Here is a 23,675-nt window from a genome sequence, read left to right on the forward strand (position 1 = left end):
AAGGATGTAGAACAGCAATGGACAAGACAAAGGAGCTATATTAAAGGTAACTAACCTTTATGTTAGATAATTACATAAAAGTAAGAGGAAAAGAAGGCCTCTCTGGTACTCGAATGTAGTAGCTGAAAAGATAAGGGAAAGGAGGCTAGCCTTTGCACGTTATAAGACGACTCAGAAAGATGAAGACAGGAGATAATACCTAAATAAGCGAAGAGAAGCTGGAAAAGCTATCAGGAAAGCGAAACGGCAAATGGAGGAAAAGATAGCTAATATGGTAAAACTGGGGGACAAGACCTTTTTCAGATATGTAAGTAACAAGAGGACGTGCCATAATAGCATTGTGAGGCTCAAAGCGGAGGGAGAGAAATATGTGGACGATAAGAATAAAGCTGAACTGCTTAACGATTATTTTAGCTCTGTGTTCACGAATGAAAGACCAGGGGTAGGGCTGCAGAAAACAAAGGCAAAAGGGGATGGATGTATGGTACACCAAGACCCGTTTACAGAGGACTGTGTTCGTGAGGAGCTTGACAAACTAAAAGTAGACAGAGTGATGGGGCCTAATGGGATACACCCGAGGGTGCTTAAGGCACTCGGAGAAGTTCTGTCTGCTCCGCTGACAGACCTCTTCAATGCTTCCTTAGAAACTGGAGTGGTCCTGCTGGATTGGAGACGAGCGGATGTGGTTCCTTTGCACAAGAGTGGAAGTATGGAGGAGGTTGGGAATTACAGGCCTGTCAGTCTGACCTTGGTGGTGAGTAAGCTAATGGAAACACTTCTAAAGATGAGGATGGGAAAATTAGGTTCTTACCTTGGTAATTTTCTTTCCTTTAATCATAGCAGATGAAGCCATTACGTATGGGTTATGTCCATCAACCAGCAGGGGAGATAGAGAGCACTCAAACTTTCACAGTGCCCTCTTGGCCAGCTAGCTCCACTGCCTCTTCAGTATTTGAAGCTTCCAAAGCAGTATGGCAAATCGCAATGGGAATCACAAGAGCTTTCCTCACAGCGAACGATGGCCCATCACAAGGGCATGAACTCATAAAGGAGGGAATGCACATCCTCCTGGAGGGAATAAACTCATCCTCCTTATTGTATAAGTGGAGGGGAACACACGCGCCTCCTGGAGGGAATCACACATCCTCCCAACACACTGGAGGGAATGAACTCATCCTCCAATTTATAGAACTGGAGGGGAACACACACGCCTCCTGGAGAGAATCAACACATCCTCCAAAAAAAACATGCTGGGGGGAATGAACACATCCTCCTAAATTTAAACTGAACATGAATCCTGAAGATTGTTTTCCAACTTTCTCCCAAGGAAGGAACTTCAGGAAATTAGAACAGAACCTGAAAAACAGATTCACAGCATACAGACAATCATACAGGGAGGGCTCATGGCTTCATCTGCTATGACTAAAGGAAAGAAAATTACCAAGGTAAGAACCTAATTTTCCCTTCCTTGTCATCAAGCAGATGAAGCCATTACGTATGGGATGTAACAAAGCAATCCCTAGATAGGGTGGGAACAAGCCACACCACGCGCTAGCACTTGTGCACCAAAACGCGCATCCCTCCTGGCAGCCACATCCAGCCTGTAATGTCGGGCAAAGGAGAGCTTAGAAGCCCATGTTGCTGCACGGCATCTCTCTTGAAGAGAGAGTGCTCCAGTTTCAGTCCAAGAGGAAGAAATCGCTCTAGTAGAATGTGCCTTAAAGGCTACAGGCGGAACCCTGCCGGCCAGCAGATAAGCTGAAAAGATAGTTTCTTTGAGCCAGCGGGCAATAGTGGCTTTAGACGCTGGAGACCCTCTGCGAGAACCGGATAGCAAAACAAACAGATGATCAGAAGTCCTGAAAGAGTTAGTAACTCGCAGATACTGCAGCAGAGTCCTGCGCACATCCAAACGGTGCAGCTGCCCAAAAGATTCTGGAAACTCTTCCTCTGAAAAAGAGGGCAAGAAAATAGGCTGGTTTAAGTGAAAGGCTGAAACCACCTTAGGCATAAAGGAAGGCACTGTCCGAACCGTGACTCCGGACTCTGAAAATTGCAGAAATGGGTCTCTACAGGACAGCGCCTGGAGCTCTGACACCCGTCTCACCGAGGTAATGGCCACCAGAAAAACGGCCTTCAGTGTCAAGTCTTTCTCCGATGCTCGCCGAAGCGGCTCAAAAGGAGATGCCTGCAGGGTTTTCAAAACTAGCCCCAGGTTCCAAGCTGGACAGGGTGCTCGCACTGGAGGTCAGAGCCGAAGCACCCCTCTAAGAAACCGTGCCACATCTGGGTGAGCAGCCAAAGACACGCCTTCCATCTTACCACGAAGGGAGGCCAACGCTGCCACCTGCACCCGCAGGGAATTATAGGCCAAGCCTTTTTGTACACCTTCCTGCAAAAAGTCCAGAATCGGCGAGACAGGAGCCCGCATTGGAACAATGGCTCTGGAAGCACACCAAGACTCAAACAGGCACCAAATCCTGGCATAAGCCACGGAAGTGGACCGCTTGCGGGCTTGCAGGAGAGTGGAAATAACTTTATTGGAATAACCTTTATCCCTCAATTGCGCCCTCTCAATAGCCATGCCTTAAGACCAAAGCGGCCGGCGTCCTCCATGGCTACCGGTCCCTGAGTCAAGAGGTTCGGTACCAGAGGTAACGGCAGAGAAGCCTCCAGGAGGTCTGCATACCAAGGTCTCCTTGGCCAATCCGGGGCGATGAGGACCACTTCTGGGTGCAGCCGAATCCGCAAGAGCAGGCGCCCTATCAAGGGCCATGGGGGAAACACATAAAGTAGACCCGGAGGCCAGGGTTGAGCCAAGGCATCCAACCCCGCCGAGCGAGGATCTCTCCGTCTGCTGAAGAAGCACGGGACTTTGGTATTGGCACTTGTCGCCATTAGATCCATCATGGGCTTGCCCCATTTGGCACAGATCTGCAGAAATATTTCGTCTGCCAGATTCCATTCTGCTGGATCGATCTGATGCCTGCTCAGATAATCGGCCTGCACATTGCTCTGACCTGCAATATGAGCTGCCGACAGGCACTGAAGATGCAGCTCGGCCCAGTGGCAAATCAGTTCGGCCTGCGCGGCTAGTGCTCTGCACCTTGTTCCGCCTTGTCGATTTATATAGGCCACCGTTGTCGTGTTGTCCGACATCACTCTGACATCCAATCCTTCCAGGTTCACTTGAAAGGCCAGAAGCGCCTGAAACACCGCTTTCAACTCTAGGCGGTTGATGGACCACTCCGACTCCTCGGGTGTCCATAGACCCTGGGCATGCTTCCCCTTGCAGTGTGCGCCCCAGCCCTTCAGGCTGGCATCTGTTACCACTAGGCACCAAACGGGGAGCGTCAGCGGCATTCCTCGCCGCAGCATGCTGTCCGAGAGCCACCACTCCATGCTGAGACGGGCCGCAGGGAGCCAAGTAAGTCTGCATTGGTAATCCTGAGAAATAGGAGACCATCTCCGGAGTAGGGAATACTGTAGAGGTCTCAGGTGCGCTCTCGCCCAGGGTACCACTTCCATCGTGGCTGTCATCGATCCCAGCAGCTGGACAATGTCCCAAGCTCGCGGGCGGGGCATCCTCAGGAGCAGACAGACCTGATTCTGAAGCTTGCACCGCCTTAGCTCGGGTAGGAACACATAGCCCGAGACTGTGTCGAACCTGGCCCCCAAAAACTCTAGAGATTGTGAAGGGGACAGCCTAGAGATTGCAGTACTGAGACCACTCTGGCTGTAGCTTGTAAGCTCTCTGTTGCAGAGTCTGCTCTGATGAGCCAGTCGTCTAGGTACGGGTGAACCCTGATACCTTCTCGCCTGAGAAAAGCAGCTACTACCACCATTACCTTCGAAAAGGTTCGGGGAGCTGTGGCGAGGCCAAAAGGCAAGGCCCTGAACTGGAAATGTTTTCCCAACACTGCAAACCTCAGAAACTTCTGGTGCGGGGGCCAAATCGGAATGTGCAAGTAAGCTTCTTTCAGGTCTAGAGACGTGAGAAACTCTCCTGGCTGAACCGCCGCAATGACGGAGCGCAGGGATTCCATGTGGAAATGCCGCACTCTCAAGGACTTGTTCACTTCTTTTAAGTCCAGAATAGGGCGAAAGGACCCAACTTTTTGCGGCACCACAAAGTAGATGGAGTATCGGCCGCAGCCTTGCTCGGCGGGAGGCACCGGGGTCACTGCCCCTAACTGAATCAGACCTTGTAAAGTCTCCTCCACCGCCGCCCGTTTGACGGCAGAACCGCTTCGGGACTCCACAAACACGTCTCTTACTGGGGCGTTGAATTCTATTCTATATCCATCTCTGATCAGGTACAGAACCCACTGATCTGAGGAAATCTTGGCCCACTCCTCGACAAAGAGGGAAAGCCGTCCTCCGATGACAGGCATCGAGGAGAGGGCTGGCGCACCATCATTGAGAGGGTCGCCCCTGAACTCCTGGTCTTGAGCCACCAGCTGCGGAACGCTTGTCCGAGCGAAAGGAGTTCCTCTGCTGACCACGGGCACTAGAAGTGAACCCAGCAGAACGCCCCGGGCGATACCTTCTAGCTTCACGGAAGCGAGGTCTGTACGAGGAGTGGACCGCCTGGCCCTTAAAGGAAGGCCTCCGCCTATCTTCGGGCAAGCGCTGGGGTTTTGGATCACCCAGGCCTTTCACAATTTTCTCTAACTCCTCACCAAATAGGAGAAGTCCTTGAAAAGGCAACTTCACCAACCTTTGCTTAGAGGCCATGTCCGCTGCCCAGTGTCGTAGCCACAGACGACGGCGAGCCGCCACTGCTACTGCCATTTGTTTAGCCGAAGCTCTGACAAGGTCATAAAGGGCATCAGCCAGAAAGGACAAGGCCACCTCCATCCGCGGACCCACATCCAAGAAGGGCTCCGTTCCATCTCCGGGCTGAGCCACTGCCTGTTGCAGCCAAGCTAGGCAGGCTCTCACAGCATAACAGCTGCATGCAGACGCCCGAACAGTGAGACCTGCAATTTCAAAGGACCGTTTCAACGCTGTTTCCAGCCTACGGTCTTGAACATCCTTCAGGGCAACACCTCCTTCAACAGGAAGGGTAGTTCTCTTTGTCACCGCAGTGACTAGGGCATCCACTGTAGGCATTTGAAAACGAGCCATATGTCCCTCACGCAGAGGGTATAACTGCCCCATAGCCCTGGAAACTCTCAAAGGTCCCTTGGGGTCAGCCCACTGAGCCGAAACAAGCTCTAGGATGGAGTCATGCAAAGGGAAGGCCCGAGCAGCTTTCTTGGTACTAGCCATCCTGGGATTACCCGAGGAGGCCATGCCACTGTCAGGATCTTCAATCGAGAGGGCCTGCAGGGTATCTGAAATAAGCGCTGGCAGCTCATCACGGTGGAAAATCCTCACCGCGGAGGGATCATCCAGATCCTGTGGTAAATCCGCACCTGACTCTGGTTCCTCAGACCAAGAACGTCTGTTAGAGTTCTCCGAATCCTCACACTCCGACCACGGGGGGGGGGGGGGGGGGGGAAGGTGCACCACAATCTGAAGGGGAATTAACCCTTCTGCGCTTATCTTTAGGCCAAGCATCCTGGAAAAAAGCCTCACTGGGCAGTCCCAGGCCAGAATCCATCGGGGGGGTGGGGGGGGGGGAAATAAGAGGAGCCTCAGGCGACCCTTGAGGAAGGGCTCTTTTCATCATGTATGCTTTATGCAGCAAAAGCACAAAATCCGGGGAGAAAATCTCACCCTGGGCACCCAAATCCTGTCCGGTGCTAGCCACTCCTGAAATAACCTCATCTCGAGGTGCCCCACCCGGCTCAGGTCTCTCCGTGTCCACGGAGGCCGCGCCATGCGGTGTAAGCAAAATGGCGCCCGCTGCCAGCTCAGAGCGGGAAGAAACATCGCTTGCTGTGCTCGGGCCGGCTCCTACGCCAATACAGCACGATTTACAGAGCCCTGCTGCTGATTTGCGCTTGCCACAAGTGGAAAGCGCTTTACATTGTCCGCAGCCATCGCCGAAAAACGGCAGTAAAATCCAAAATGGCGGTTTCGCGCCAAAATCGCCCCGATCGCGGGCCCACCCCGGAGGAGTTGGAAAACACTCTTACCTCAAAGGATCCTGCTGAAAATCAGGTCAAAAACCTCTGTTCCAGCGTCTCTGCGTTTAAAAATGCGACGCGACTTTTTTTTTTTTTTAAGCTGTGAGGAAAGCAGAGGTATTGAAGACTCCGGAGGCTCAGATGAGTGGGAAAGGCAGGGAAAGGGCGAACCTATATGCCTGCATCCACTGTTGGTGGGTAAGGACAGGGAAAACAAGGCAATATGTCCACATCCACAGAGGTATGGGTAAGGCAGGGAAAGGGCTAACCTATGTGCCTTTAAAGTGAAGCTGCTATAGCCTCCAACACCCCGGTTAACAACTGGCAAGCCAGGAACCACCTCCCGGCAGATTTTTCTGGAGCTCGAACAAGCTGCAGCCACCCTGCTAAGGGAGATAGAGAATACTGAAGAGGCAGTGGAGCTAGCTGGCCAAGAGGGCACTGTGAAAGTTTGAGTGCTCTCTATCTCCCCTGCTGGTTGATGGACATAACCCATACGTAATGGCTTCATCTGCTTGATGACAAGGAATGTGACATTTCTTGAACTACATGGAATGTGGGACACGAGTCAGCATGGCTTCACTAGTGGCAGGTGGTGTCAGACGAATCTGACTGTCTTCTTCGACTGGGTGACCAAACAGTTGGATGTGGGAGGGGTGCTTAATGTGGTATACTTGGATTTCAGCAAAGCCTTTGACACGATTCCGCACAGGCGACTGATAAATAAATTGAGTGCCCTCGGTGTGGGACCTAGAGTAATTGATTGGGTAAAAAATTGGTTGAATAGTAGGAGACAGAGGGTGGTGGTAAATGGAGCTTGCTCTGAAGAAAAGGATGTCGTCAAAAGACAACCGCAGGGATTGGTCCTAGGGCCGGCTCTTTTTAACGTCTTCGTGAGTGATATTGCGGAAGGGCTGTCTGGTAAGGTTTGTCTCTTTGCGGATGATACTAAACTCTGCGACAGGGTGGACACCCTGGAGGGTGTGAATGACATGAGGAAGGACCTAGCGAAGCTAGAGGAATGGACCGATATTTGGCAACTAAGATTTAATCCCCAAAAATGCAGGGTCATGCACTTGGGTCGCAAAACTCAGAGGGAACGGTACAGTATAGGGGGTGTAGTGCTTCAGTGTGCAAAGAAAGAGCGGGACTTGGGGGTGATTGTGTGTCTAACGACCTTAAAGCTTTCAAACAGGTAGAAAAAGCGACGGCCAAAGCCAGAAGGATGCTTGGGTGCATAAAGAGAGGCATGACCAGCAGGAAAAAAGAGGTGATAGTGCTGTTGTATAAGTCTGTGGTGAGGCCTCATTTGGAGTACTGCATGCAGTTCTGGAGACCGCACCTACAGAAAGACATAAACAGGATGGAGTCGGTCCAGAGGGTGGCTACGAAATTAGTAAGGGGTCTTGAATGCAAAAATTTTAGTTCCCTAGCATGCCCTGATGATACATTTACCCAGTCAATATCGGGGTAATTGAAATAATCCATTATTACTGTATTGCCCAGTTTATTAGCCTCCTAAATTTCTGATAATATTTCTACATCCGTCTGTTCATCCTGGCCAAGTGGATGGTAGTACACTCCTATCACTATTCTTTTCCCCTTTACACATGGGCTTTCAATCCATAGGGATTCCAAGATGTGCTACCCGCTCCACCAATTCGATCCACCCTATCACTACGATATAATTTGTACCCTGGTATGACAGTGCCCCACTGGTTATCCTCCTTCCACCAGGTCTCAAATATGCCTATTATATCTAGTTTTTCATTTAGTGCAATAAATTCTAACTCTCCCATCATATTTCTTAGGCTTCTAGCATTCATATATAGACCTTTCAAACTATTTACATCTTGCTCAGTAGTTGACAGTGTTAATTTGCAATCTTTTGTCTGATTTTTATTTAAAGACACCTGATCTACTATGGTCTCTTTTGCAACCTCGCTATCGAGATACCGTCTTCCATGTTTTGGTGATATCTTTTAAAGATACCTTATTCCGAACCATGCATTTTTGATCGACTGTCGGTCTTCCCCTAGGTTCTAGTTTAAAAGCTGCTCTATCTCCTTTTTAAATGCCAATGCCAGCAGCCTGGTCCCACCCTGGTTAAGGTGGATCCCAACCTTCCGAAATAGGCTCCCACATCCTTCAGGAATAGGCTCCCCCTTCCCCAGAATGTTACCCAGTTCCTAACAAATCAAAAACTCTCCTTCCTGCACCATCGTCTCATCCATGCATGGAGACTCCGAAGCTCTGCCTGTCTCTTGGGCAATGTGCGTGGAACGGGTAGCACTTCAGAAAATGCTACACTAGAGGTTCTGGATTTGAGCTTTCTACCTAGCAGCCTAAATTTGGCTTCCAGAACCTCTCTCCCACATTTTCCTATGTCATTGGTACCCACATATACCAAGACAGCCGGCTCCTCCCCAGCACTATCTAAAATTCTATCTAGGTGACGCATGAGGTCCACCTCCTTCGCACCAGGCAGGCAAGTGACTAGACGATCATCACGCCCACCAACCATCCAGCTATCTACATGCCTAATAATCGAATCACCAACCACAACAGCTGTCCTAACCCTTCCTTCCTGGGCAGTAGCTCCTGGAGACACATCCTCGGTGCAAGAGGACAATGCATCCACTGGTGTGCTGTTCCTGGCTACAGGATTACTTCCAACTTCATCAGAGTGCTGCTCTCCTTTTAGAAGACCTCCATCCTCCAAGGCAGCACAGGGGATGCCAGATTGGAGGTGGGACTTCTCTATAACGTCCCTGTAGGCCTCCTCTAGGTACCTGTCTCCCTCAGCTCCTCCGCTACTCTAGCCTCAAGAGAACCGTTGATGTAGGCCCACCATATTATTGCCAACAGGTAGAAATCTTAAAAATAGGTAAAAGAGGACAGCAACATGAGGACTAGCCAGAAAGATAACAGGCAGTTAGGCAGCAAACAATGGGGATCCAACTTTCCCATATTCACCCTAAAAGGATCCAATGAAGTCATAGCTCTTCTGCAGGATATTGCCAATTTCTTTGGGTGAATCTGTAGAAGTTTGTGCCATGTTATAAACCCAGAATTGAAATGCTACAAACTTTTTCGCTTGTTTGTTTTTTTGCACTTTTATTTTAGAATAGAAACAATATAATACAAAACAATTTGTTTTCAATACACAGAAATACTAAAATCAACAATTATAACAAAGATCCCAAACCTCCCCTCCTCAAACCCTCTCTCCCCGCCCCTCCAAGAGACAGCCAGGGAACTCAATACACATAAGAACAGCCATACTGGATCAGACCAATGGGTCCATGTAGCCCAGTATCCTGCTTCCAACAGTGGCCAATCCAGGTCACGAGTACCTGGCAGAAACCCAATTAGTAGAAACATTCCATGCTACCAATCCCTGGGAAAGCAGTGGTTTCCCCCATGTCCTCCAGCAGCTAGCGTTAAAAATAGATAACCTACAATCTCAACAGATAAGCCTGAATTAACAATTGTGAGAAAATGAGTATGGGATCTGAGGTCTCTATTTATAATAAGGGTCCCAAACTATTCTGGATCACCGTCAGCATAATACAGTGCAATCCGCTTAAGTGCAAGGGTCTGGGACCAAAGAAATGCATGCAGTTAACCGGAGCGTGCACTTAACCATTGTGACCCAAAGAAGCTTGACAGTACTATTTATTATTATACGTACAGTATACGTTAACTGACATTAGGCTTACTTGAAGTAATCAGTTATAGTCCTATGTACACTAATGGGTCTGTGAGTTTCATAGACTACGTCTGCCAGACAGTAAAAACTGTCATAGCACTGACATCCAGTGGCCTCCAGATAGGCCCACACGGTATTGAGACTCTCCAGCGCTCTTGCAAAAGTGACAGGTAGAGGTTGTTGAATTTTGTCAGCATGTACCTCACTGCTCATTTCATCCTCTGTTTCATCATCAGCCATTGTTGCCTGCGTGTAGGCGCATATCTCCACATCAGTGCTGTCGTCAGCTGTTTGTAGATCGTAAACAGCAGCTACGTAGCGATGAAACTCCTCTTCAGTAACACCAGCTGGGATGTCAATAACCTGTTCATCTGATGCGTTTGCAACAGCTGCATCTGTTTCATCCCTCTCCACATCCTTAACAAAGCTTGTCCGCTTGTAGCAGTTCTCAATGGTTGCCTGTGTAACATGATTCCAGGCTTCTTTCTGCATATGTAGGGAATCCAACAGTGATAGATTACGAGCCAGTTCAACAGCACATTTATCCTTGCCAGTCTGGTCATCCATAACGCTCATCAGAAGACGTAGCACAAGAGCCCGATAATGTTGTTTGAAATTGGCTATTTTGCCCTGATCCATAGGTTGGATCAGAGAGGTAGTGTTTGGTGGCAGGAAGACCACCTTGATGTTAGACAGCTTGACATCATCCTGTGTGCAGCACAATTATCACAAAGCAGCAAAACCTGATGCTTTTGTGCCCACATTCTAGTGTCTAACTTCTTTAAGCCACTGCTTCCAAATTTCCCCAGTCATCCATGAATTTGCGTTAGCCTCGTATGACACAAAGTCACTTAACTGTTTGCTCTTTCCAATGACGAGGGGTTCCAACTTCTCACTTCCACCCATATTGCAGCAAAGGAGGATCGTCAGTCGGTCCTTCGACGTTTTACCTCCATTAGTTTCGGCATGTTTGAATGCAAGTGTTCCATGAGGAATCACTCGCCAGTAGAGACCATTTTCATCAGCATTGAAAATGTCATGAGGTGCAAACTCGTTCAAGATGGTAAGAAGAACTGAAACAACCCAATTTGCAGCATCAAAGTCATCAGCTTCTTGTTTTTCACCATGCTGTTTCTTGAATTTTATGTTGTTCCTCTCCTTCCATCTTTCCAACCATCCAAAAGTGGCTTTGAATTCAGTTAGTCCAAGACTTTCAGCTAGTTGGTTAGCTTTCTCCATAAGTAGTGGACCACTGACAGGAAAAACTGTCCGCTCCTGACTCGAGAAAACCACCGAAGAAGAGCATCTTCCACCTCCTCAGCTTTTCCCGCCAGTTTTCGTTTCCGTTGTGAATTTGTATTGTTTTGCCAGTCTTCCAGAAGCTGGTGTTTCTGCTTCAAGACATGTGAAATTTGACAGGGATTGACACCATATTCTTTAACAATAGATGCTTGGCTTTGTTTGTTTTCTAATTTTAAGAACTTCTATTCGTTCAGCCAGTGTTAAAGTCTTACAGTTCTGCTGCCGCAACAACGATGACCCCAGCGTACACTCTTTTCGCTTGTTTTGCCTGTGGCAGTTAAAAGGGCGGTAAATTTGAAATCTCGTTGGTTGTCAAGCGCCAATTGGCTTCCATATTCCATCCACTCGCTTATGCGGAGTCTTTCCTGCAGAGGAGCGGTCTTAAACAATGCATATAAGCGAATCTTGCACTTATTAGTGGTGCGCTAAACCGAAGTTTGTCCCCATAGAAACTGATGGTCCCAAAAACGGGACCGAAGTATGGCATGCAGTTAAACAGAGCAGGCACTTATCCGACATGCACTGTACATCTTGCGGAGTACAATATTAATTTGCTACAAACTTAAATTTACAAGTTTGCAGCTCAAATGACATCTGAAGAATCTTATGAAACTATCCTTGGAAAGGCAGTCCCTCATCTTTTAACCAAATCTAATTTTTTTTCAACAGCAGGAGGATTATATGTATAAATCTCCTTTTTGCCTTGGGTACCTTTTTAATAAAACCTCTTATTCTGGTGCCCACTGCTTTCTTAGCAATTCCCAAAATGCCGATACTACATTTACAAGGCCTGCCTTCCAGTCTGATAACGTACTCTTGCAGGGCCCAAAATGCCTTAGACAAGTCTGTGAGCCTATTGAAAGCATCAGACTCCCACTCTTTTAGGTCCGAGACCCTCTGTTCAACTGCTTTATTCTTGTACCAATATCATCTAAGTTACTATTTATTTCTGAGATTGATTGCTGAATGCAAAGCAAGACTCTGGTCACTGTTCTAAGTGCATTTATTTCCTGCAGCACGTTCCCTCAAGTCCACTCATCCCAACAGCTTTGGTGTTTTTTGTTTTATTTTTAAATATCTTTATTATAGTCAGAACAGAAGCTACAAAAATACAGCTATCAGGCAACTATACAAAACATTACATAACTCAAATGTTGCTTTATATCGATTATAGCACCCCACTGTGCTGACTTCAGACAGCTATGTTATCTTTATTCTTCCCAACTTCATAGACCCTTCTCTGTCTCCAAATAAAGTTCCCACTATTAGCCGTAACAGCCTCAGGGAGAGCTCATCCCCATACCCTGGGTTGGCCGGGAGTACTCCTGCCATAGTTCTCGAAACCTCTTTTGCCTCCCAGAAGTGCCAGAAGAGTATTGAAGTTCTACCCACTCCGCCATTTCTTTCATTAAGCTATGCAACTTAGCTATCAGCGGGGGCGACGGATCCACCCAGGATTGTAATATGCACTTTTTGACCAACAGGGAAGCCAACAATATAAACTGGCATTGTGCTTCCGATAAACCCGTCCCCCTGAGATGCCCGACATCCCCCAATAGCAGGTTATATGTCCACTCAAAAAGCAGCTGTATCAGCTTCTCTAATGTCGCCAGACATTGTGTCCACAGTTGTGTGAGTTCTGGGCATTCTAAGAAGGAATGTAACAGGGTACCCACCACATGGCACTTCACACAACGGTGTTTTATCTGCCATGTGGTCACTTTCCTCACTTGCCACTTTAATTTAATCTGTAGTTTAATTTGTTAGCCACATTTGACTTTCCACTGGATGCCATGCTGTTAAGGGCACCCTATGTCTTATTTTAACCAAACAGCAACAGGGGTAAGCACCAAATGAAGTGACTAAACTGAGGAAGCTGAGAGACCCACAAACAATGCCTACTGCCATGCGCGCTCTCTAGCCCTGTTTTCCTTTTAGTATTGTACCTCACCTTGGAGTTTTGAATAAGGCAAGCAATCAAATAGGACAAAATAAACAAAAAGAAAATACATTTCAGAAGCTGCCTAGAATACCATGCAGATGGAAGAGCTAGATCCCTTTCTCATTTAAAACAGAGAAGAAATGCTAACCCTATAATCACTCTGTAAATCATGACTCAAAGAATACTACTTCAAGAGCTCTCGCTGCCCTCACTTTACAATTTAAATATGTCCTTGCAATTTTATCACATTTTAGACGTTCTATAATGTTAAAAGGTCACATGTTGTTCCCCCAGTCACTAATGAGGCTATTCTGAAGTACCATCAACTCAGTATTAAAAACAGAAGTTAAGAAGGAAAAATACTTGCAAGTACTGTTCAATAACTTTCCTGTTCAAAATACAGTTTCTGATGCACAAGTGAGACCACAATATGCTTATCTGTGGCGATTGTGTTTTAAAAAGTTGTTGGTATTAAGGCTTTTGACAGAGTGAAAAGCCAGCCACAGGAAAGAGACTAAATAAGAGTGACACTTACCTTTGACCAGTTAGGCCTTTTCAGCTGTACCTCTTGCTTGTAGACCTTCTTTGGAGTCAACCAAAAAGGCAGAACAGGAGCAGCAGGAGCAGCCCAACCTCCAAATACAGGTGGTGGAGGCGGTGGAATTCCAGGGGCGCCCGGGAGGGGTGGAGGCGGTGGAATGCCAGGGGCGCCCGGGAGGGGTGGAGGCGGCGGAATGCCAGGGGCACCCGGGAGGGGTGGAGGCGGCGGAATGCCAGGGGCACCCGGGAGGGGTGGAGGTGGCGGAATGCAAACGGCGCCCGGGAGGGGTGGAGGCGGCGGAATGCAAGCAGCGCCCGGGAGGGGTGGAGGCGGCGGAATGCAAACTGCGCCCGGGAGGGGTGGAGGCGGCGGAATGCAAACGGCGCCCGGGAGGGGTGGAGGCAGCGGAATGCCAGCGGCGCCCGGGAGGGGTGGAGGCGGCGGAATGCAGGCGGTGCCCGGGAGGGGTGGAGGCAGCGGAATGCAAGCGGCGCCCGGGAGGGGTGGAGGCGGCGGAATGCAAGCGGTGCCCGGGAGGGGTGGGGCTGGTGGAATGACAGGGGCACCCGGAAGAGGAGGGGCAGGAGGTGGAGTAAGAACAGGAAAAGGTACAGCTGAAGATGAAAGGGAAGCCATTTCCTTTCTGGTGTCTTCAAGAGCCTTCGAAAGTTTGTTCACCTAGAAAACAGTGAAAACCAGGAAATGGGATAAATGCAAATATCAGCTTTCAAATCATACCAATATAATCAATATCAAGGTTGACTTTATTTTTCAGCCCACCTGAAGATCATATACAAAGCTGCTTAAATCAAGGGTCAACAAATCCCAAGTGTGAGGCAGCCATGGAAATGTCTTTTCCTCTAGCACACAGGATTTTTGTCCTACCACAGAAACAGTTTTCCCTATCTTTACCATTCAACAATCAGTAAAATTTCAGCCATATAAGGCAGCAATTCCAAAGCTCATTTGCTGATATTTTTTACCTTGTGTGTTCTTCCACACATTGGCTCAAACTCACTGAGAACGGGAAAAGACATCTCTCTCCCTGACAATTGTCTAGTTTCTTCTCTTTTACTCTTGGCCAAGATATTTGAGATATTGGCCTTACATCAATTACAAGATTTTTTGTAAGAACAAAAGATCTTGGATGACTGCCGATCTATTTATTTTATTTATTAGGATTTATTTACCATCTTTTACCAGGAATTCACTCAAAGCAGTGTACAATAAAAATAGATTTTGTTTTCTACCTAAATTTTCAACTGAGATGCTATTAATTTCAATTTGTGACACTAAAAGAATGGGTTTTGATCATGGTACTGAGTTTCTTATGGTGTTGTTAGACATTCTAATGGCTTTCAATACAATATATCATGCCTTTTTATTAGATCAGTTGAAAACCTTAGGTATTGCTAAAAGGGTCTGGGACTTGTTTTCGTCATTTCTCTCTCACTGGATTTTCTGTATGCAAGTGGAGGAGTATTCAGCATGGAAAGAGTTTAGTTCAGGGGTTCCACTAGGCTCTGCTCTTTCTCCTGATTTTAATATATAGATACAAACATTCGTACAAACACTTATAAGGCTCTTTCTGACTTAACAGTGCAAGAAAGACTATATGCTGATGACATACAATTCTTCTTTCCTTTTAATGGAAACCCAGCTGATACTTTGGATATTTTTGTGGGTTTGTTTACAGGCAAATTAACCTTGGTTGACGTCCAAAAGGCTTAGGCTGAATGTGAAGAATCTCAAATATTGTTTTTATCAGGATATGCTAATCCATCTTTTCCCTCTCAGATAATTTTAGGTGACAGTTAGGCATATTTTCAAAGCACTTAGCCTTCCAAAGTTCCATAGGTTTCTATGGAACTTTGGAAGGCTAAGTGCTTTGAAAATATGCCTCACCAGTATTGCCCACTGTCCAAGAAATACAATATCTGGGGGTCTTGATGGATTCTTCACTGTTTTTTCAATCTCGTTTATGAAATGTTATTCAGATGATTTTTTATCAGTTAAAATTAGTGAAGAGTTTCAGAATTTTCCGACTTCTCATAATTTTAAAATACTGATGCCATAGAAGATGGGGTCATCTGTTCCCAGTGGAGGAAAGGATACAGAACTGTCAACGAGTCTCAAAGGAAAGTACTGAGTACTGAACAGCTATTAAGCTGAGCTTCACAAACCAGCTTTGTAGGGTAAACCGAAATGGATTACCCTTGGATGTAATTTGGGAGGCTTTGACTAAGGCCCAGATGCATCAACCATACGTAAAAAAATCTAAAACGTTAAAGTCCTTAACGAATTTGAAAAAACAAAGCATGCACCAAAAAAACAAGTCGCACATGTTCGGTGCGGTATTGAAAACTACAATGTATCAAAGATTCGTAATCCCTGTCGGTAATCGGCCCCTAAAGCATGCGCAGAGCAGCCAAGTGTTATGCTGGCTGCTCTGCGCATGCCTCAAACGTCAAAACCAAAAAAAAAAAAAAAAAAAACCACAAACACATGGCTCCCCGCTTTCCCCTACATAAAATAGCTCAACAAACATCAAAAAAGGATTGGGAGGGGGGCAAAGGCGCTCATCAGGAGCGTCCTTTATGGACGGCCTTGCACCCCCCCCCCCCCCGCCTGAGGTCGCCGCTGCTCCCCGCTTCCGCTCCTATAAAATAAAAAATTAAAACAAAATTAAAAAGTTTAGCAGCCCCGGTCCCCCTCCCTTCCTGTCTCTCTCTGTAATCTTTCTCCCTTAGCTCTGCCTCCCTGAGCTCGTCGCCGCCGCTCCCCCCCTCCACCGGAACCCCCCCCCACCTTAATGGCCGGTACAGCACCTCTCACCTGTGTTTGAAGGAGCGGCAATGGATGAAACAGCTGATCGTCGATCGCTTCTGCCTCCACCGACGTCTCTCTTCTTCTTCCTGTGCCTGCCCTCCTCTAATGTAGGTTACCTACGTCAGAGGAGGGCGGGCACAGGAAGGAGAGAGATGTCAGTGGAGGCAGAAGCAATCGACGATCAGCTGTTTCATCCGGTGCAGCGCCTTCAAACACAGGTGAGAGGCGCTACACCGGCCATTAAGGCGGAGGGGGGGTCGGAGGATGCCAGGGGCGGAGCTAAGGGAGAAAGATTACAGAGAGAGACAGGAAGGGAGGGGGACCGGGGCTGCTAAACCTTTTAGTTTTGTTTTAATTTTTTATTTTATACGAGCGGAAGCGGGGAGCAGCGGCGACCTCAGGTGGGGGGCGGGGGCAAGGCCGTCCATACAGGACGCTCCTGATGAGCGTCCTTGCCCCCTCCCAGTCCTTTTTTGATTTTGTTTTCGTTTCGTTTGTATTGTATGCAGAGGGAAGCGAGGAGCCACATTTTTGTGTTCTTTATTTTGTTTTTCAACATGCCTGCTTGGAATTTTAAGGTGCAGAGGGAAGCAGGGAGATGACAGCTCAGGCCTTTACGACTGCTCTGACCATACGTTTAATATGTCGCGGTAAATGATTCGGTGTGATCGTCGGTATTGTTAGTGCATCCCGAATCGTCCACAGTACAATGGTTTTTACTCTTTTGTATTCCGTTTTCGTTAGCTGCTTGATTCGTTGGAAAAAGGCATTTAATGCATGCAACGGTTAGGAATTTTGTTCGTTAAAGGGTTGTTAGAGGGTCGTTAAGGTTTAGTGCATCTGGCCCTAAGTTGGATTTTTCTTTTTCAAGTAAGCTGAAACTAAGGGGCCTCCCAGTTCTCTGTGGACCAAGGGGCATTGAGATTCAGCAAAAAGTATTGTCCATAGAAAAAGATCCAAGTTCTGCTAAACTTGAGGTTGAAACCGTTTCTGATTCACATGTTGCATTGGTAAAAGATAATTTGGTGATACACCAAAGACTTGAAAATCTGTAAAATTCCTCAGGTAAGAACACTCTCTCACGTAACCCAAGAGAGACAAAAATGATTTCTTGAAACGAGATCTAGGGTATTACAACTTGGTAAATTATTTTGGTTGAATTTTCTATGTAAATGTGTAATTAAGTTAAAATCAGTTAGATATATATTTTTATGAGTCTGCTCATCTTAATGCTTTCTTAAAATCAAAAAGCAGTAACTCCTCACAGCTCATGGGTATGCCTGTGACACCTACACCTTGATATGAAGAATTCTGCCTACTCTGTTTTCTTGTCATTTCTTTGTATTGTGCCTTGGATACCTCCATCTTTTGTGGACTGCTATGGGTGAAGGTTTATATATTTTTCTTGGTATGGTGGTTTTCTGTTATTAAGTAACAGGGGTGGAGGGAAGGAGGTGGTGGAGGAAAAAAAACTGGCAAAATTTAAAAAGGCATGGGAAGAACACAGAGGATCTCTTATTAGAAAATGAATGGTGTAAAAAAAACAACACTTAAAGGATTGCATGTGTGTTTGCATGTCAAGTGGTGCTTAGATGGCGACTCTGGCTGAATCAACTAAAGCCGGTGCTGGGCTGGCTTGAACGGTCTGAGTCCCACATATAGCAATCTGGTTTAGGATAGGCTGGAGAGCGCTTCAATGGAAATTCCAGTAATTTGGAATGCAAGGATAATGCCGAGCAGACTTTTATGGTCTGTGTCCCGCAACTGATTCAGATAGGATGGAGTGGGCTTTGACAGCAACTCCAGTAGTTGGAACATAAGGACAGAGCCAGGCATACTTCTAACGTCTATGTCCCAGAAACAACAAAAAAAGATCAGGATCAAATATATAACCCACATTCATTGCCTATTAGATTGTAAGCTCTTTGAGCAGGGACTGTCTTTCTTCTATGTTTGTGCATTGCTGCGTGTGCCTTGTAGCGCTATAGAAATGCTAAATAGTAGTAATAGTAGTACAATTTAATCTTGAATTGAGAATGAATAAGGCTGTTGAGCAGACTGGATAGATCATTCAGGTCTTTATCTGCCACCACTTACTATGGAATATTTTAGACATTACTGCAATATGATCTGTTATGTGTTATCTATTATTTTCATTACAAATGTAGCGCATCAGACACGTTATCCTAACAACTATCCATGCATGGAGTTGTGTGCTGCCGATACCAGAAATAACTGTACTAAGACCTGCAAGATATTCTGTTCTGTGTGTTGTGCACTACATCGAACATGTTTCTTCAGTGCACACTACATGAACTGTTCTAAAAATGCCTTTTCATCCATGAAACCACAAGTCATCCATCCTGCAACCACTGACTTACAAAAGCAAAACACATGCTACTTCCATGACATTCACCTTTTGCATTTCATGCCATGCTCTGTATCTATGACAGCTGTTTATGTTTACATTTACTTATCAGCTCTATTTGTACTGCTGCATTACAGTATCATTTGTTTATGCATTTAATGTTTGTATTTTGAACAGCTTTGCATCACTGATTTGTTCATATTCCTGCTTTTATGTTTAGTATGTAATGTATTAGCTAGATATCCATTTGCTACTGTTCACTTTGCTGTACTGCATTCTTGCAAACACCACTGGATATTAAACACACTTGCACAACTAATTTAGCTAGTGTTTTTGTTTCTTCAAAATTTTCAATGTGTTACATGAATAATAAATATGCAAAAACAGCAAAATACAGAAGGATATCACATTATTGCATCCTAGTCCACCTCAAGGAAGATCAAAAGAAAGTTATGGAGAACATAAATTCCAATTAAGCCGAAACCTGTAGCTAGTGCCTGGCACCTCTATCCAGAGACAATTCTAAGCATTCATCACCCCATGAAAAAATACTTCCTGATGCTGTTTTTAAATTTTCCTTCTTCCAGCTTTATTTTATGTCCTCTGGTTTTACAGTTTTTGAAAAGGGTTTATTCAGAGGTGGAATCAACATTTATACATATATTTGGTAAACAGGGCTTCTGATTTTTGATTATAACCAGAAAACCCTGAAAATGGTCCTCGCTCCCATGATCCAAAAACACCATTCAGCTGCTGCAATCATGGCCAGATGTCATCTGCGTGGGGCCTGCTTTTCTTGCTGCAGAGCCAATATGCTGTGAAAGCAGCAGCTGTTCATCCTAGTAAGCTTCAAGAATCCAAGAGCTGAGGTGCACATGGAAGCAAGTAAGCCACTATGGTAATGGAAATCAGACACATAGCCCCTTTTTCATCTTTAGGGGTAAAGCAGTCAGAGACTACTTTTTATCTAAACTGCATGTGCACAACCCTGGCCAACATGGGCTGCTAATAAGTCTTACTTCCAGGATATCCAAAATGAATATTCAACCAGATCTGAATACCAGATAAATTTACTTGGTTACCTGTAAAACTACTGTTATTGGTGTTCCTTTAGAGCCAGGGCTGCACACCAGTCTACAGTGAAGTTCTACAAGGCTCCATTATCTGTTGACTCAATTGTTACCTCTCCCATTAGTTCGGTGACATTAGTTTCCAGTTTCTCCTTCTCCATGATGACCTGCTGCTTCTCTGTGTCCAACATCTGCTTTTCAGTCTGCAGTTCTGACAGTTTCTGTTCAAATTCAGTCTCCTTTGCTTTCATCTCAACCTGAAGTTCGTGTCTCGCAGTCAATTCAGTGTCCAACTATGAAGAATGAAGAACAATGAGAATTTTGGATCAAAAGTCCTTTCTTACAATAGCTACTGTGTTCTTGTATCAATTACATTTTTTCTGATATCTCCATCTGCCCCTTTGCATTTCCAACTCAATCAGAACCAGCCTCTATTGGGCTACAGAATCAATAAGCCTTTATTTGTAACTACGTAGCGTTTCTTTCCTAGTCTTTGGAAAGTAGCTATAAATCAGAGCTCACTCTGGAATCCAGAAAATGTAAGACAAGTCTGGTAAATTCCTTTCTTCCCTCTTCTATCATATTTATGATTTCTAATCTGAAAAAGATGTGTGTGTGTGTGTGGGGGGGGGGGGGGGGGGGGTTACCTTCAAAAGCTAATCAAAAAAATGTATTAAGTTAGAAAAGAAAATAAGATTATACCTTTTTTTTATTGGACTATGTATTTATTTCTATTACTCTTCTACCATGAATGCTAACTCTATCCCCCACCAGCCTGGGGAGTAGAGGCCAAGCAGGAAAACTTAATTCAAGTTTTCTGTATGACAGTGAGAACTTGCCACAGAACTACCAGGTCAAGCTATTAATGGCATGACAACTTGCACCAAGTTGAGGAAAGGTTCCTCAAAGAAGACTATCAGGGATGAAAGACAGATGAAACAAACTGCCAATATTAGTGCACAGACTCTATATTGGCAAATAGAAACTAAAGTCACAATTGACTGGCAAAGGTATGAGAATGGAGTGGATATAGCACCGTTCACGGAAGAAAGTGTTTATGAACAAGTTGAAAATTTAAAGGTGGCCAAAGTCATGGGACCGGATGGGATCAATCCCAGGATATTGAGGGAGCTCAGAGAGGTTCTGGCGGGTCCTCCTAAAGATTTGTTTAATAAATCCTTGGAGTCGGGGGAGGCTCTGTGGGACTGGAGCAGAGCAGATGTAGTCCTTCACAAAAGCGGTGACAGAGAAGCTGGAAACTACAGGTCGGTAAGCCTCACTTTGGTTACTGGAAAAGTAATGGAAGTGATGCTGAAGGAAAGGATAGTGAATAGGTTACAAGATCCGAGACAACATGGTTTTACCAAAGGTAAATTGTGACAAACAAATCTGACTTCTTCGAATGGCTGACCAGAGAATTGGATTGAGGACGTGCGCTAAATGTAATCTACTTAGATTTCAGCAAAGCCTTTGACACGGTTCCTGGCTCTTGAATAAACCTGACAAGACTGAAGTTGGGTCCCAAAGAGGTGAACTGAATTAGAAACTGGTTAAAAGACAGGGGCCATGGGTGGCAGCTAATGGAATTCACTTGGAGGAAGGAAAAGCAAGTTATGGAGTGCCTCAAGGAACGGTGCTGGGGCCAAATCTGTTCAATATATTTGTAAGCGACATTCCTGAAGGGTTAGAAGGTAAGGTTTGCCTTTATGCAGATGATACCAAGATTTGTAACAGAGTGGACACCCTGGAGGGTGTAGAAAACATGAAAAAGGATCTGCAAAAGTTAGAAGAATGTTCTAATGTTTGGCAATTAAAATTCAATGCAAGTTCAGAGTGATGAACTTAGGGAGTAGAAAACCAATGGAGATGTCTGTGTTAGGCGGCGAGAGGCTGATATGCACAGACAGGAATAGAGGACTTTGGGGTGATAGTATCTGAGGATCTGAAGACGACAAAACAGCGTGACAAGATGGTGGTTGTAACCAAAAGGATGCTAGGTTGTATAGAGAGAAAGGTGTAAACAGCAGAAGAAAGGAGATGTTGATGCCCTTGTATAAGTCGTTGCTGAGGCCCCACCAGGAGTACTGTGTACAGTTTTGAAACTCATATCTTGCTAAAGATGTAAGACAACTTGAAGCGGACCAGAAGAAGGTGACAAAAATGACATGGGGATTGCACCAAAAGACATATGAGAAGAGATTGGAAGACCTGAATATGTATACCCTAGAGGAGATGAGGGCCAGGGGAGATATGATACAGACGTTTAAAATACTTGAAAGGTATTAATATAAAAACAAATATTTTCAAGAGAAGGAAAAATTGTAAAACTAGAAGACATGAATTGAGCTTACAGGGTGGTAGACTCAGGAGTAAGGTCAGAAAACTCTTTTTCATGGAGAGGGTGGCTGATGCCTGGAATACCAAACCGTGGTGGAATTCAAAATGGCACTGGATGAACACAGAGGATATCTAATTAGAAAATGAATGGTATATTGAAAAAAAAAAAAGGGTTGCATATGTGTTTCCATATCAAGTGGCACTTAGATGGCAACTTCTGGCTGTATCAGCTAAGGCCGGTGCTGGGCTGGCTTGCATGGTCTCAGTCCTGCATACAGCAATCTGGTTTAGAATGGGCTGGAGAGAGCTTCGATTGAAACTCCAGTAATGTGGAGCATGAGAACAGTTCCGGAAAGACTTTTACAGTCTGTGTCCTACAAATGACAAGACGAAATCGGATAGGCTAGAGCCAGGGTAGGCAACTCCGGTCTTCGAGAGCCGAAAGCAGGTCAGGTTTTCAGGATACCCACAATGAATATGCAGGAGATAGATTTGCATACCATGTCGGCAGTGCTTGCAGTGATATATGAGAGATCTCACAGACCTACCAACCAGAAATACGTCCAGCTCAACACGAACATATCTCAATCTCCACTATCCAAGTTGCAAAGGTCTAAAATACAAATCAACTTATGCAACCAGTTTCTCCTATTTAAGCACACAACTGTGGAATGCATTACCAAAAACCGTGAAAACAATGTTTGACCACCTAAACTTCCGGAAATCACTAAAAATGTACCTGTTTAAAAAGGCATATCCTACCAACCCAACTTAAATGCCTGAACTCTGCAACACAACAAAACCAAAGCACGTAATAGCATAACATAACTCTTCCGCTCTACGATTCCCAATGTGTCTGTTCCACATGAACCTTATTTTACCACAACTTCACTTTGAATTTGTTCATACCGAAGTTGGCGAACGCCTCTCACTTTGAATTTGTTCATACCGAAGTTGGCGAACGCCTCTCTAGTACAATGTAAGGCACTTTGAGCCTGCAAATAGGTGGGAAAAGGTGGTATACAAATGTAACAAATAAATAAATTGTTAGTAATATGTAATTTATCATTAAAATCAAGCATGGTACCAGAAGATTGGAGGGTGGCCAATGTATTGCCAATTTTTAAAAAGGGTTCCAAGAAGTGATCCGGGAAATTACAGACCGGTGATCCTGAAGTTGGTGACGGGCAAAATGGTACAGACTATTATAAAGAATAAAATTACAGAAAATATTCAAAAGCATGGATTAATGAGACAAACATGGATTTAGTGAAGGGAATCTTGCCTCACCAATCTACTACATTTCTTTCAAGGGGTGAACCGGCCGATATTGTGTTTCTGGATTTTCAAAAGGCATTTGACAAAGTACCTCATGAAAGACTCCAGAGGAAATTGGAAAGTCATGGGATAGGAGGTAGTGTTCTACTGTGGATTAAAAACTGGTTAAAAGAAAACAGACAGCAGAGTTAAATGGTCAGTATTCTCAGTGGAGAAGGG

At 45.5% G+C, this 23,675-nt stretch overlaps 1 protein-coding gene across 2 annotated transcripts in view; it reads right to left on the reverse strand.

Annotated features, from left to right (window-relative positions):
- The window catches only part of DIAPH1 (diaphanous related formin 1), a 676,165-nt gene that overhangs the window by 328,253 nt on the left and 324,237 nt on the right, over positions 1 to 23,675 (reverse strand). For both annotated transcript variants that reach the window (XM_030213536.1, XM_030213537.1), the window contains 2 exons: positions 19,955 to 20,134; positions 13,569 to 14,252 (listed from right to left, as the gene is read on the reverse strand). In XM_030213536.1, coding sequence (XP_030069396.1) covers positions 13,569 to 14,252; positions 19,955 to 20,134 — 864 coding nt within the window. The remainder of the gene's footprint in view (positions 1 to 13,568; positions 14,253 to 19,954; positions 20,135 to 23,675) is intronic.

Source organism: Microcaecilia unicolor, chromosome 8 (genome assembly GCF_901765095.1).
Source record: "Microcaecilia unicolor chromosome 8, aMicUni1.1, whole genome shotgun sequence".
Lineage (NCBI taxonomy): Eukaryota > Metazoa > Chordata > Amphibia > Gymnophiona > Siphonopidae > Microcaecilia > Microcaecilia unicolor.